A 16,121-nucleotide genomic window follows, 5' to 3' on the forward strand; every position below is an offset into this window, starting at 1 on the left:
AACCTGGCCTTGAACACTGTAGGGATGGGGCAGCCACAGCTTCTCTGGGCAACCTGTGCAAGTGCCTCACCATCCTCATAGTGTAGAATTTTTTCCTAGTATCTAATCCAAATCTCCCCTCTGTCAATTTAAATCCATTCCCCTTGTCCTATCACTGTATGTCCTTGTAAAAGTTCCCTCTCCGGATTTCTTGTAGGCCCCCTTCAGGTATTGGAAGACTGTTACAAGGTTTCCCCTCAGCCTATTTCCTGCTAAAAGCTTTGTTTTTCCACAATTTAATCAATTTATATGCTTTAGAATAGCAAGTTCTCTCCAGAAAGTTATTTCTTAAAAAATAAAATACACTTAAGTCAAAGTGTTTCAGCCTGCCTGCATAGCACCCTCAGCCTTAGCTGTAAGCTAGCCTCTAAGGCAGGGCATGAGAATTGCAGCTTTTAGGTTTACTCTAACTGACTTCACTTTTGGAGTTACTGTTGCAGCGTAGTACATGATTACTGTACATGATGCAAAACGGCTTGGGAGCCACCATTTACAACCTGTAACTACAGCAGAGCTCGGCACCTTCCCTCCAGTCACTTCACACTAGCGCTAATCCCACGTACAAATACACCTCAGGGAGACCAGGCCACAGAGGGAGCGGCAAGCAAGTCCAGGCTTTATCTGCGCAGAGCCTGGCACACAGCTCCATCTCCCGCCGCAGGCCAGCCTGGAGCCGGCCCTGCTCCGTGAATCAGCAGCAGCCGCTCCCGCCCGGGCAAAAGCGGCGGACGGTTGTGGCGGGACGAGCGCTTCCGTGCCGGACACGCCTCGTTTGGACTCCCGTGGGCCGCCATGCGCAGCCTCATGCAGGCGGCGCAGCACCACAGCGGCCCCACCTCACACCGGCCCGCCTGACGGGAATTCGAACGCCTGGCGCGACACCCACGCGTTCCACAACGAGCATGCGCGATCCCGCGGCTGTTGGCGAGACGCGCCCGCCCATTGGGCAGTTGCAGTCACGTGACCCACGGCCTAGCACCTCCCTCCGGCCGCTGGAGGGGGTGCGCATGTGCGGTGAGCACCGCGGCGGCCGGCGGCGCTCTGCTGTTTAAACGCGTTTCTTCCCGCATCCAGGAGGGACAAAATGGCGGTGGCTTGACACCAGGTGGAGCGATACGGGTGAGCTGCGGAGGTTGAGACCCCGCCCGGGGGATGGTGAGAGGGCTCCGAGCCCGGGTATCCTGCGACCACACTCCATCTCCTATCCGACGCAACCTCGGCCCTTGGAAAGCCGTCTGCTCGGCCCCGCGCCCGTAACGGGGTGCCCCGTGAGGGTAAGTGTCAGCTCTCTCTTCCTTTCTTTGCTCCCCGGCTCGCCCGCCTTGCCTGAGCGCAGAGGCGGCATGCGGCTCGCCACTCTAGGGCTGAGGCCGGCTGTCGGCCTGGGTGGCGTGGTTAGGGCCGGCGTCCCTGGAGGGAGGTCGCGACCGTTCCCGGTGGGTTGGCGCCTCCCCCAAGGCGCCTGAACGGGTGTACTTCGCCCCGCTGGCCTGTCCTCTCGGGCCGGCCACGGGCATCGCGTCTGTCAGGAGAGGAGAGAAGAACGCGTGTCTGGGGTGAGAAGAAGAGAGGGTCTAGCCTCAAATGTCACCCGCGGGCCGCAAACGGAAAGGTTGGGGCGGCGGGGAGGAAGGGAGTTCTCCCTTGGAGCGGCTCCCCGGGGCCTGGTTGGCGGTGCTGAGGGGCCGTGGCGTTATGGGCAGTTGGACCACGGTTGAAGGCAGCAGTACATCAAAGCGCTTAAAAATCACCGAGGTGCTCTGTAGTGCGTGTGCGGGGTGTGTGTGTGAGGGGTGGTGTGTGTGGAAATTCGAGTGTTACAGGGGGCCGCAGCTAGGCCCGTGGTGAGGAAGTGAGCGGGACTTAAGTATGTTAAAAGTCGAAAGCCGAAACCCGAAGATTCTCACAGGATAGGGGAAACGTGGCGGAGCTGCCAGGCGGCAGCCCGGCTTCCGCCGCTCTTGCGCACCCGAAAAGCCACAGGCGTTTCCTGCTCTTCTAGGCAGCCGGGACCGAAAAGCGTCTGCGGCGTTCTGCATCGCCGCATCGCACGCCTCAGGTCTTGCAAGTATGAGGAGGTAGCAGAGACTTCGGCCGGTGTCCGGCTTAGGTTGGGCGCTCCAGTAACGCATGTTTTCTAGCTTTACAGGTGATACTGTGGAATGCAAATGGTAAATTAAGTCTTCTTCTCAAACGCTTGCATTAAATAGGGCAGCTGTAGTTACTAGGTGGATTTGGGTAGTTCAGCAAAAATCTGTATTGTGGATTTTGTTTGGCTTTTTTTTATAGAGCTGTTTCTCAGTATCTCAACCTGTACAGAACATTTGCTGCTAAAACTCCTTTAAGGTTGTGAATGTCAGGTAGAGGTGATTTTGTGTTGCTTCTTGTTTCAGAGGTTAGAAAAGATATCTGTGATTCTCTTGCTCCTGTCCTCAGAGATATTAGATCCTGTTGTTAGTATTAATGTAGAGCAATTGTGTAAACACATGTAGGTGCAAAGTACTTGGAGGCAAGGCCAACAGGCTTACCCCTTTTCTGTGAGTGGAGAACAGGCTTTGTAGTTAATGTTCATGTCATGCTCAAGTGGGCGGATTGAGAGTGGTAATTTTATCTTCCACGGAATCCTATGGTGTAATTCCAGGTGTTACTAGCCTTTGAGCTCTGTCTCCTACCAGAGAGATGCAGTCTTGTCTTCCTCTGGACTGAGGAGCCAGTATGACTTTAAAATAAATATGTATATAAGTGGGTCCTCCAGTCTGCAGAGAGTAAGGCAGGGCATGGTTAGACCTCTACTTTCAGGATGGTGTGGACTGGGGTGATTTAAAGTGTTTACACAGAACAGTCTTTTGTCACTGTACGTGGAAAGATCCTAATAACTTGACCTTATTTGTGAAGTGTGTCAGACCAAAATTCATGACTTTGATGCCTAATCCAGCTGCACAGCAGTCATGCAAAGATTTACTGTTCTATTTAAAATATTTCACCAGCTAAACAAGATATTCTGTAACTGTGTAGTTTGATCGTTTTAGGTTCTGAAATTCAACTATGTGTAGATATTTTCTTAATCTGGTCAGGTCTTAATCATAAACCCGAAAGGGTTTTTATGAAGAGTTCTAACTTGTGTGCTTGCTTGAGACTTAAATTACTACAGAACTGCATCTCTTCTTTGTAAGGTTTTCAAATTTAGATGAATAGTAATAGTCAAACTACCAGATATAAGCATGGTTATTAAAAATAAACTTTTTTGCATATAAAATCTGAGTGATGTGTTTGCTTGCCTTCCAGGTACAAAATAGGATAGCTAGAGCCCGTCTTTGTTTTGTATACAGCTGACAGGTTGCATTTTGGTAAAATGGAACTCAGAACTGTTATGGACATTGTTTCCTCAAAGTTGTTTTCCTTTACACTGCAGAGATAACTAGCAAAATGATGATTGACTGCTTACAGTAATTGCTCCAAAATCTATGATATGCTTTATATGTCCTTTAGAGGAAATATAATCTGATATATTTGTAATAATTTTACAAAAAAAAATTTACATGGGTATTGAGACAAGAAGGAGTTGAATATGGAATATTTAAACCAGATTTTTCCCTCCCCATATTTTGGGGTCTTTTGTTTGCAGCCCAACAGAGTAAGTGGTGACCAGATATATGAATTATGGGACTGAAAGTAATTTCTCTAGTCAGCATTGCTGCTGGAGAAACCTTATTCCGTCATTGAACTGCGTGTTTGTGTTATTGGTTAAACTTAAGATCACAAAGAATTTATCACTATAACTTGAATCTTAAGTGCTGTTTCTTGTTGACACAATAGTTGTTAGAAACATGTGGTTTTTAACTGCCATTCCAACTTTGACCTACTTCTGTATTAACTCCAATTCCCATTATTTGTTCCAATTAAAACTCCACTGTTCTACTGTTGCTTTCAATTTAATTTCTGTGCAATTGATTCTGTGCATTTTTGTTTTTTTTTTTGTTTTTTTTGCACACAGGTGTGGAAAAATGGCAAAGCGAATTGCAGAGAAGGAACTGACTGACAGAAACTGGGATCAGGAGGATGAAGCTGAGGAGGTAAGAGATACATTAGACTCCCCTCATACCAACCCTGCGGGTAGGAGGGTAGTTATTTTACATGTGCTACTTAATCTTGTGTGTGAAATCCAGTGAAATTGATTAAAAGTGTAGCAGTTAAAGATAATTTTATAGAAGTGGGGTTGTTGGTTTTGGTTTTTTTTTGTTTTTTTTTCCTCCAATGAAGTTTCCAATACATGCAGACCATATGGCAAAACGGCTTTTAACAGTTAAAATGACATCAGCAGCCAGGTGAAAGGAACTTTACATTTCTAAAGGGAACCCCAGGCTTGTTAAAATGGATAATGCTTTTGAACTCTTCAGATGCACGATGGGTATTTGTTAAGATAATAAGTGGTTTTGAGATTTCTTGAAATAAATATTTTTCATGTCTTTTTTTTTTTTTTAAGGTCAGTAATAGTTAATTTCAGAACTATGTTAACATTGAGTGCTTAGCTACATAGCCAGGGGGATTTAAGCAAACAGTCAAATGATCTGTTTCATCTGATTGTAAAAAGGAGATTTTCACATTTAATGTCACTTACTTATGTCTGATGTATTATCTCTACACAGACTGTGCTACTAAAAGTGTTAAATATTTAAGCTTGTAAAATGTGAGAAAGAAAACTGACAGTACTCTTCCAGAAATTTGAGTGTAAGCAAACTTAATTTCCTCATTTATTACAGGGTAAGAAGTAATTAGTCATTAGCTGCCTTTTCTAGTACTTGAACTACAGTGGACTGCAGGACATTGACTTATAGCATACATCTCAATGTACCTTCTCCAAACTGAAGATTGTAACAACGCAGTACTGATAGATTACCTTCAGCAAAGATATCTTACAGCTTTTGGGGGGGGGGGAATTCTTGAGCTACTTACTGTAATAAGATTGAGATTGCATGAAGGGAAGTGTAATTTAGAACAATAAAGGCAGAGTTTTGAAAGAATCAGCTAATGCCGAAGTAGCTGGCATTAGTTGCATTTTCTGGGTGTGCTGGTTTTTTTTTTATTAACTTCCCTTACTTGTTTGGGAGCAGTGTTACAGTTGTGTTACAAAACTGATCTCTGCCATCTCTTCAGACTATGATGAGTTTATGCATTCAGAGAATTTCAGTAACGATTTCATAACTTTCTCTTAAAGGTGGGGACATTCTCAGTAGCTAGCGAAGAAGTCCTGAAGAACAGAGCTATTAAAAAAGCAAAGCGACGAAATGTTGGATCAGAGGTAATGTAATCACTGAGCATTACTGTTGTAGCTTGACTCAGTTGCTAAATGTGATATCTGTGCTCAGGTTTTTACTTATTTGGGCTTGTAGTAATACTGTATAAAGCTGTCGTTTGGAAAGTATATGCAACTAGTCAGCTTACTGTTGCATAGAAAGAGTAAAGCTAGAAGGAAAACATGAGTAATACTAGTATTAGACTGGGTGAAGAGAAGTGTGTATTTTTTAAGTATAAATGCAGAGTGTTTTAGACAGTGCCATCTACATACGAGTAAAATAGCATTTGAACTGCTCCAGTTCATTCTTTGCAGAGATGGAAGCTTAGCAATTGAAAGTTAATCCATACTGGAGGGCTGGGGGATGCCTCAGAGGCTATAAATAAAAGCCAAAATACAAAGCTGTTCTAAGAATAAAAACCATGTCTTTTGTTAAGAATGCTGGAACTTCCCCCTCCCCATATTAAGAGTTTTGGTGCCACCTACTCTTTGCAGTAACAAATTGAGAATTGAAAGGAAGTTGGTCTTTGTTACAGGTTTAGTCCTTGTGAAAGTATTAACCCAGTCCAACCAAATTGTAGTTCTTCCAAAATCCCTGAGAGATGCTTTGTGGTATATAAAATCATAGAATAGTTAGGGTTGGAAAGGACCTTAAGATCACCAAGTTCCAACCCCTGCCATAGGCAGGGACGCTAAACCATGTCACCCAAGCTCTGTCTCACCTGGCTTGACCACCACCAGGGATGGAGCATTCCCAGCTTCCTTGGGAAACCCATTCCAGTGCCTCACCACCCTAACAGGAAAGAATTTCCTCCGTATGTCTAACCTAAACTTCCCCTGTTTAAGTTTTAACCCATTACCCCTTGTTCTGTCACTACAGTCCCTAATGAAGGGTGCCTCCCCAGGATCCTTATAGGCACCCTTCAGATACTGGAAGGCTGCTATGAGGTTGGCACACAGCCTTCCCTTCTCCAGGTTGAACAGCCCCAACTTTCTCAGCCTATCTCTGTACAGGAGGTCCTCCAGCCCCCTGATCATGTAACTTTCTGTGAAACATTCTTTGGACAAGGTATGCACCATGATACAGATAGGACAGAAACTTTACCTGTAACTTAAATTGCTTTTGGATTGAATGGGATGACGTACAATTAGGGGGCTAGATGGTTTTCTCCAGTGCGTTTGATTTCCCTTCTCTTGTCCAGGCAGTGTAAATGAGGAAGCTGTCTTGGCCCACTTCTGCCTATAACGATTATAGCCACTAGTGTGATAGAGGATGCAGTTAAAGGACTGCACTGGGAAGAGGTTATGCAAGAAATAAACTACAACTTAAGCAGGAGGGACGTGGGGCAAATGGAATAGGAAAAACAGAACTGGCTGAGAAAGTCAACCAGATGATTGTAGAAGAAATAGACAGGAGGCTGGGAGTCAGCAGTTAAGAGATCAAAGCTGGAAGAAGAGCCAGGATGTGTTGTGGTTTTAAGCCCAGACGGCAGCTAAGTACTGTACAGCCTGGCTTTCCCCCCCATGGTGGGATGGGGAGGAGAACTGGAGCAGGGGAGAAGGTAAAACCCATAGGTTGAGATGTGAATAGTTTAATAATTAAAATGTAATAATAGTAATAAAAGGGGAGATAACAAAAAGAGGGAAGAAAATTACCTCAGCCAACACCAGGACAATAGGCTGGGCAAAGTCTAAAAAGCAGAAGAGATGGCAGGACAGCTGAGGTTGCATTAGTAACCAGTGAAACCCTTACAGAAAGGTAAGCTTGAACTTTATTTACGTTCCTGATGAGGCAAGCAGAATGCTGCAAAGAAAAAGACGACTGCAGTTTAACTTGAACGTCTGGAGATGTAGGTAGGACTCGGAGACACAAAGATCAGAGAGACACAAAGTAAAAATAGCTACCTAGAAGTGAGAAACAGGACTGCACTGGAAAAAGTAAAGCACAGAGTAAAGCAAAAAGCCCATGCCCAGAAGGCAGGATACTGGAGCAGAACCTGAAATGGGTAAGGTTTGCTATTTCTTCAGTGGCAAAAGCAGATGAAACTCAGAAGTGATTCTCCTTTTCCTCTGATGGCTTTTCAGAGACATCAGAAGTTCACTTCCAGTAATAATGTGCTCATTACCTCAAAAGACATTATATGTAGTATGTAAAAGTGGCAATGCCTATTTATGTCTAAATCACACTGCATCTTTTAAAAGCATGCAAGAAACTGTGCCCTAAAAGCATCTGGTTATGAAGAGTTATCAGAACTAGGTAATGAAAAGGCTGCAGAAAGCATGCCTATGTTATCGACTGCAGTCTTGTCTTTGCTTCTCCCATCAGCCACATTGGAGTGTTCTGGGCAAATCACAAACGTTACATAGGTGACTACAAAGTATGCTGGTTTTGATGAGTAGCTTAAAGAGTTGGACTCAAATTGTGATTGTAAATGCTATCTATTGCTGAAAATAAGCCTGCAATTATATTGCTGTGTAATTATTTAAAGAAAACAAGATGCTATGAATGCCTAAATAGGTAGTCAAACACATCCTCTGCTCTGAATAACTCTTTTATAGCCACTTCCTAGATCTGGTTTATTTTCATACCAAACATCTGAGTCCTTTAAAAATAGTAGCAATATGTGTCACAAGGAAGCATATAACTTTGCTTACATGGCTGACTTGGAATAATGCACCGAAATGACACACTGAACCAGGGTAATAATAAAAGGAATATCAAATGGGCATAGGATTTCCATGGAGAAGATGTATGTAACAGTCTGTCTTCTGTATTTTTTCTCTCCCCAGTCTGAAAGTGGAGGAGCTTTTAAAGGTTTTAAAGGCTTTGTATTGCCTTCTGGAAAAGGAGGAAGTGGCTTCAGCGGATTTGGTAATGGTGCAGGAATAAAGCCTTTAGAAGGGTTGTCTAATGGAAGCAGTAGTGTCACTAGCACTCCTTCTTTCAGCAGTTTAAAGACCAGTTCTGAAACACAAACGCAATCAGCATTTGGTAAGTTTTGAATAAGCATATACCTTTATCAAAAACTTTCAGCCATAAAATCTGCAGGGTTCTTTTAATAGTGAAAAAAAACCCAAATAGAGACAACCCTGTAGTTCTGTTTTAAGGTTTTGAGACTTTATTCCTCCTTTTAAGTTTCTTAAAATGATTTAGACTGCTGGAGAGACAAGTTATCAAATGCATGCAATTTTAAGAGGTGGAAACTAAAACTGTGTTTGCTCTGATAACCAGAGGCAAAAGCTATATAGGCACAAATGAGACTGGAAGACACTGGCATAAGACATTCTCCAAATAGTATAAAAGAGCTGATAACATGTTCCACTTAAATAATTGCTCTAATTTTCTGAATTCAATTGGAAATAAAAAAGGCAGCAAACTGGAAATGCCCATTTAGTAGGACAGATTCTTTGTGTGATTGGTGTTTGGTTTTTTTTTTGTTTGTTTGTTTGTTTTTGTTTTTAAGGTTTTGTTTCTGTGTTTTTTGCAGTTCTTGGTAAATATATGCTGCATAGCTAAAATCTTAACCTTCTAAGATAACAACCTTGCAATATAACCTGTACAGCTTATATTGCAAATAGTCTAACTAGAATTTTATCTGTTACATTTCAAGATACTTGAACTATTCTGGCAAGTCTGGCTCTGGTGTCATGTTTTGATAGTCGTAAAAGAGTATTAGTTCTATCCCTCTGTGTCGGAGATGCAGAAATGTTAAACATGTCACAGAATAGAAATGGTGGAGTTTGAAGTTTAGAGTAAATTAAATTTCAGTGAGTTCAACTAAATTAGGAGAAACTTTAATGAGGATTTTCTTAATTTGCTTATTACGGTTTTTATATGCAAACCACTTGAAGATGTGCAAAATCATGGGCTAGTGTGTTCAGAGTTTTACAAAGTATGAGTAGCAAGAGATAAGGGAATATTTTGTTTTAATGACTGTTAGGGCTTGGTAAAGCTCGAATTAATATTTTGGAGGTTTTGGTGAAATATTAAACTTGTCTTTTTTTTTTAAATGGTATTCTATACAAGATTTTTTTTTTTTTAATACATAGTAGATGTGCTCCATTTATTTTGTCTAGCCCTGGACTAACTTTTCTAAACTTGGTGAGCTTAGGTCTGCTTCACAGCACTGTTTATTTGTACAGCAATACCTGGTACATAGTCTTGTGATCCAGGAGAGGTATATAACAGCAAGAATGAGTGATTTGATAAAGAAATACAGAGAACATTAGTTAGACTTTTATGAGAACCTTGTTTTCTGTGGAAAAAAAGTGTTCTAACCCTTGTTTTTCCTTCTGACAGGATCCACAATGTCAAATGGTCCCACTACTACTGCATTTACCGAGAAAAAGGCTGCAAGCCCAAAAACTAATGGTGGCAATCAACCATCATCATCTGGCTATGTTCAGAGTAAAGTTTGTAGCTCTAGTGTTTACCACAAACAGTTAGCAGGTTTAAACTGTTCCGTGCGTGACTGGATAGTTAAGCATGTAAACACAAACCCACTGTGTGACCTGACACCCATCTTTAGAGACTATGAGAAGTACTTAGCAAATATTGAACAGCAACATGGAAGCAGTAGCGATAGTGGCTCTGAAAATGAAAGCAACAAGACACCTGGCGCTCAGTCTGTTTCTGCATTTGGGAATGCAAAGCTACAGCAAGGATCAACGTTTTTGTTTAACAACAAAACTGAGGATACCTTGGACAAAAAACCTGAAGCTGCATCAGAAAGAAAAGACCCATCGTCAGGAGCTACATCAACAGTCTCGTTTAATTTTGGCAAGAGTGTCGACAGTTCTGTTTTAGGTTCCCTTGGTTCAGGAACACTCAGTAGTTTTTCATTTTCTCCTGGGAATTCAGGTTTGTTTGGAAAAGATGCAAACCAGGCTAAGTCTGTCACTGCAGTATCCACCAATGTATTGGAAGCTCAGACAGAAAGTGGCAATAGTGATGATAAAGGTAAATTCTATTTAAACTTATGACTTTCATGGTAACCTGTGAATATATATGACTTAAGAATACTACATAAATGAAATAATACTAAGTTGAGCTAGATTGTAATTGTCTTGAATTTAAAGGTGCAAAACTGTACTGCCAGTCTGGAAATAGCTCGGCTTTGCCTCCTGTTTAAGTAATACTAGAACTATATGTGATATGATACATGTTTTGTATCACAAAATCTGTGATAAAAACCTTTATCACAGAATCATAGCATGGTTTAGGTCAGGAGGGACCTTAAATATCATCTAGTTCCAACCCCCCTGCCATGGGGAGGGACACCTTCTGTTATACCAGGTTGCTCAAAGCCCATACAACCTGGCCTTGAACACTTTAGGGTGGGGCAGCCACAGCTTCTCTGAGAAACCTGTTCCAGTACCTCACAATCCTCATAGTGAAGAATGTCTTCCTAATGTCTAATCTGTATCTCCCCTCTTCCAGTTTAAAACCATTCCTCTTTGTCCTATTCCTACATGCCCTTGTAAAAAGTCAGATTTGTACTTTCTGTAATATAATATAATTCTTTAGCTGAATACAAGACTTGAAATTATGAGATTTTAAAGCAACTGGTATGTTCCTCTTTGAGCCTGCAGGATATTTCAATCCTGCTGCTTTTCCTAATAGGTGTATCAAGATATCCCCTCCGTAAAATGGATAAGGTATAGAACAACTTCATACATCTTACTTCATAGACTGTAAGGCAAATAAATTTACATACTACTTGACAGTTTTAACTCATTATCTCATCTGTGAACAGTAAGCTGATAGAAATCCTAGCAGTCAGGGGACTTGAAGGGCATAATCCTGCCACAATCTCTTTGCTGTCATTACTGCAATTAATTCCTTTCCCCGAAATTAAACCTGGCTGTTTGGAAGTATTTATTAATGCTTTACTTGGACCCATTTGTAGAGACTATTCTTTGAAATTTTATAACTTTCTCCCTGACAGAAGGTTTTGACTTCAGCTGGACTTGTTAAGCTTTGTATTTATGGGTTTGACTCTTTGGTGGGGGTTGGTTTTTTTCATGCCATTTAAACTGAAGATGAGCATAAAGTTGCTTGAGGTGCGTGGCTGAACGAAAATAAGACTGTAGCTGTTTCAGAGCCCTCGTTGACCTAAACATGCTTTGGCAATCACTTACAGGCCACACATGCGTATGTCAAATACAACATGAATAAGCTAATTCTAATACAGTGCGAAAAATACTTTCATATTATATACTCACAATATAACATATCTTTTTTTATTTAAAGGAGAAGAGGAGGAAGAAGAGCCACCAAAAGTCATTGTTAATGAAATAAAGGAGGATGATGCTTTCTACTCAAAGAAGTAAGTAACTTTGACTTAGACCGGTGAATGGAATTCTAACTTGGAAAATAAAACTTACATACTTGCGTATTGTTGTTGTTCACCACTGCAATGTGTGTAATTAATGGTATATATGTTCTTGACTTCTTAGTTAATAAAGTTTGTTAGGAAGCCATATAGAATATGAAGTTCTACTTGTAAAAAAGTTAATTACAGATAAAAACGTGTAAGATCTTACTAAAACAGTTGTATAGCTTGGACATAGCACTATAGTAGCTTGTGTTCCGCTTACAGTCAGTGTTTAACAAATGAAGATGTTTCTGCCTTCAGGTTTTGTAAGTTTAAATTGTAGGGCTTGTACCACAGAAATGAATCGTACTTCTGAAAAACCAGTCAGGTGCTCAGCTATTTGCATAGCCTGAGATAAGACTCTTTCATCAGAAAATGCTGATTGTTGTATGAAGGAGTGAATGAGTTGTACTTTTAAGTTCAAAATGAGACTAGCCCTACTAGAAGCAGGTTTTCAAAGCATGTTCAGTAGACCAAGTAACTGCTTATCTGCTTCACACTTAGCACAGAATTTGGCCTTCTACAAATTCCTGCTTTATCTGAGAGAAAGTACATGCTCATTTGTGAAGTATGGCATTAGATTTGTTAGTTTCACTTCCAAAACATTTTTAAATTTTCCATAAAAGTCTTATTATAGCTCCAGAGTAATACAGCAAGTGCTTATGGCTTTGTAATTTGTGTTTTTAAACAGTAGCTCACAGTTATTACTGCTTATAGACCCTGAGTACAGATTGCTGTGCATTCTGCTTTTCCCTGAAAGTAACATGTTTGTCATTTTGCTACTGAAAGAAACAATCAACTTCCTCTTTCTGATCTGGAAGTATTATCTGTTAGCACTTGCAATAAGGTCAAGGGGAACAGAGATCTATGCTACTTGCAGCTTGTTCAGTCCTGATTATTGTTACACTATTGACTTCTGGGAATCGGATTCATACATACAGTCTGTGTGTATTTGGGAGACGTCTTTGTATTCTACATATTACCACAAAAAAGGTGTTTTTTTTTTCTTTTTGCACAGATGCAAACTGTTTTACAAAAAGGATAATGAATTTAAAGAAAAAGGTGTAGGAACATTACATTTAAAACCAGCAGGAAATGAAAAAACTCAACTCCTGGTCCGAGCAGACACCAATTTAGGTAAGTCAGTTTCTTCTAGTAGCAAGTCTTGGAATGTGAAATTCTCTGCCTGTCATTAGGGTTACACAGCATAATAGACTTGATAGGTGAAAACCTTTGAACTTTATTTTTAGTAATTTCAAGTACTGAACAAGCAATTGGATGTCCCTAGAAAACACAGCACATGAAGTAACATGAGGAAGCAAAAGGTTATGGTATTCCTTCCCCCCCCCACCTTTTTTAATAGCTTTTCTCCATCCCTGACTTAAGTGCCTTGAAGTGTAGTTTAAGGTCTCCAAGTAACATATAATGGGGGGTGAGAATGAAGAGGAAAAAGGTTTGTGCTGAGGTGCAGGCCAGCTGTCATTTGTCTGCCATTCATCCTGAATATGTAAATTGTTGGCCATATGGGTAGACACGACACTGTAGCTAATGGTAAAGGGGGGCATTATATAGGTCAGACATGCGGGATTTTGCTATATACATTCTCTTACTGCATGCCGAAGTCCAACTGTTGAACTCTGTTTCAGCTAACTTCAGCTGGATCACAAATGGTGGAGTAACCCATAGTGTGATAGTTCTTCAGAGAACTTTTGAGATGAACATCAATACATACAGCTAATTAAAGAGGAAAAAACCCAACCTTTTCTTTGCTTTTAGCGGGACTTGATAGGTTACAGGTTTTTTTCCAAGAGTAATGTTGAGTGTTCACACACTCAAACTGTGCAAAATCAATGATTTGGTAATCATCGTTGAGAAATGTTGCTGTATTTCAGTACCTGATTGGAACACACTGGTATGTGGGGTTCACATGCACTTGACAAATCCTATTTCTATAAAAGAGAATAAACATGGTGCTTACAGTAGACCTCAGTATTAAAGCCATGCTGCACTGCAGGCCATGGGTACGTCTTACCTCACTTTCAGTTTATAATGTACTCTAGCGAAGTCTCTGCAGGGGTCTGGTGAGATTGAGACTTCTGTGCTAGTCACTTCTGAATCATTAACGCTTTCAGTGGAGAGGTTTGGCAGAAAAGAGCAATTCACAGCAATAACACTAAAGGCAGATGTTGACAGTTGTCAGCGCTTTCAGCTTCTCCCTGGGCATTTGAATGTGTTGAATACAGCAGGTGAAAATTTTATTTCTCCAAGTTACCTAGTCTGTAATGCAAGTCTGGATTTTTCACTCAGCTGATGCTGCTTTCCATGATGTTGATTTACATTCCATTTGCCTTCATCTCAGGTGCTGTATTAGGAAATCTTTCCTGTTTTCTTCAGCTCACACACTTAAAGACGTTTCAGCTTGGTGCTTCCAAGCATTGGTTTCTAGAAGCTGCTGCAGTCATAGTGATGCACACTTTCCTTTTTGCTATCTTCACACAGTGCTGTAATCCTTTCCTAAAATCTCACTGTGTTGAAAAACTGAACTGCAAAGGAAGGCGAAGACTGACTTTCCCCTAAACACTACTACCGTGTTCTGAACTATTTACCAGGTTTACAAACTGTGTGCATCTTCCGTGGAAGCAGATTTGAGTTTGTTTGCAACTATTTTAATAGACCACTAATACTGAAGCTCTCAAACTATGTAATTTAACAAGTTTACGTAGAGCTGCTGTTAGTAACCTGGTGGTAGACCACATCAGATGTGTTGTACAATTTGATGATATAAAGTACTTACTCTACCACAGTTTGTCCAATATTACATTAATGTGTCTGTGTGTGTTAAAGCTAACTTCTTGCTTCTGCTTATGAGCTCTGCGTGATGGTCAGAATGAGTAACTTGCATAAGCATCAGCTAAGCACTGTGATTGGATTCCTCCTTTGCTGCTTCTTCCTTGTCCCCTTCCCTTTTTCCTGTGTGTCCCTGCTATCACTTGATTTTCTTCAGAGTTCTCCCTTTAAAAAAAGGAGGACACAGTATTTTCAGAGATTTCCTCTTTCCTCATGAGGAAAGAAATCTATGAGAACAGTGGCCATGAGCAGATACTTAGGGAAGAGTAAGACAAGTACACCTGATCTTTGTGAATTGCCTTCTTTCCAAGTATAAATGTAAGTCCCTATTTAGTAATTATACTAACATCTGTCCTGCAATAAAAGCTGAAGAATTGCTAATTATATTTTTTTTTCCCCTCCTCATACACAGGAAACATACTGTTGAATGTTCTAATTCCACCTAAGATGCCGTGTACAAGAACCGGGAAGAATAATGTTCTTATAGTTTGTGTTCCTAACCCACCAATTGATGAGAAGAACCCAGCTGTTCCTGTCACTATGTTAATAAGGGTGAAAACAAGTGAGGATGCAGATGAGTTGCACAAAATCTTACTGGAGAAAAAGGAGGCTTAAATAAGTTTTAGTCAGTAATGTGAGGAATTATTGCCAAACCGCTGCTGCTCTTTTTTCTTTCCATAAGTTCACTTGAACACTTAATTCTTTACTCTGATATTAAGAACTGTTATAGGGATTCTGGCAAAATTTTGTGAGGAAAAGCTAACCTAGGTAATAAAAGCTTTAATAGAACACAAGTGTTGGACTGTGCTCCCTCATTTTTCAGTATCTAAATGTAGGACCTCTTGGGGATAAAGCACGATTTAAACTGAAGCCTGTTTTTAACACTGGTCAATTTGACTGAATGGACTGAAATCAGACTGCAAAAATATGGTACCCAAGCTTCCTCACAGACTGCAGTGCAATGCAACACCTGCCTCTCCAGAAGGGAGGATGCTGAAGTATAACTGTTGAAACTGTTTCTAGACTCCAGATTTTTAGTTTTAACTGGTCTGTAGTATTCTGGTAAGACTAAGTTTTCAAACTCTGTGACAACAGTGCACCCCAACAGCAACGATACTATATATTGTACTGTGTTTTACAGACTTGTGTGCTTTTGAGACTCTTGAGACTGCGTCTCTAGCTATTTAAAAGAAAACTTGCTTGTGTAGTCTTGTTGACAGTAGTGTTTCTTAGAGAACTGTCAGTTCTGTTCTTACTGTAGCAACAAGCTAAAGATGTGCAATAGTACAAGCAGACAACTGGAAGATTGTTTATCTTGGACCACAACCACAGCTGGCATTCCCTGACTCGTGACAAGTTGAGGCAAAGGGTTGCACTTCCATTTTGGTCTCTGGAGGAGTTCTTCCCTAGTCCCTTGGGCTACAGCTGAAACCCAGCAGAGGCAGAGTTGTCAACGGTGTACTTGTCTTGCTACTGGTACTTTTCTGAAGGTAGCTCTTTTCACAAATGAATTTCAGGATTTTTACAGGTCTTTATATTGCCTCTGGCCATTACCAGGAGATACA

The 16,121-nt window shown here is 41.0% G+C and overlaps 1 protein-coding gene across 2 annotated transcripts; it reads left to right on the top strand.

The window, feature by feature from the left end:
- Positions 1-1,034: 1,034 nt before the first annotated feature.
- On the top strand, positions 1,035-15,350 carry NUP50 (nucleoporin 50). Of its 2 annotated transcripts, XR_009967827.1 has the most exons (9): positions 1,035-1,313; positions 4,034-4,112; positions 5,255-5,338; positions 8,123-8,324; positions 9,633-10,293; positions 11,584-11,661; positions 12,728-12,846; positions 14,209-14,318; positions 14,969-15,105. XR_009967827.1 is itself a non-coding variant. In XM_062634914.1 (8 exons), the coding sequence occupies exons 2-8, from the start codon at positions 4,044-4,046 to the stop codon at positions 15,169-15,171; spliced, it is 1,413 nt and encodes a 470-aa protein (XP_062490898.1). In that variant the 5' UTR covers positions 1,038-1,313; positions 4,034-4,043; the 3' UTR covers positions 15,172-15,350. The 2 variants fall into 2 exon arrangements, 1 of the variants encoding a protein (XP_062490898.1); XM_062634914.1 differs by lacking the exon at positions 14,209-14,318 and having other exon boundaries at positions 1,038-1,313; positions 9,633-10,292; positions 11,586-11,661; positions 14,969-15,350.
- Positions 15,351-16,121: the final 771 nt, after the last annotated feature.

The sequence above is a fragment of the Pezoporus occidentalis genome, unplaced genomic scaffold, assembly GCF_034315485.1.
Source record: "Pezoporus occidentalis ecotype Australia unplaced genomic scaffold, CSIRO_AGI_Poc_V1 ctg44, whole genome shotgun sequence".
Classification (NCBI taxonomy): domain Eukaryota; kingdom Metazoa; phylum Chordata; class Aves; order Psittaciformes; family Psittacidae; genus Pezoporus; species Pezoporus occidentalis.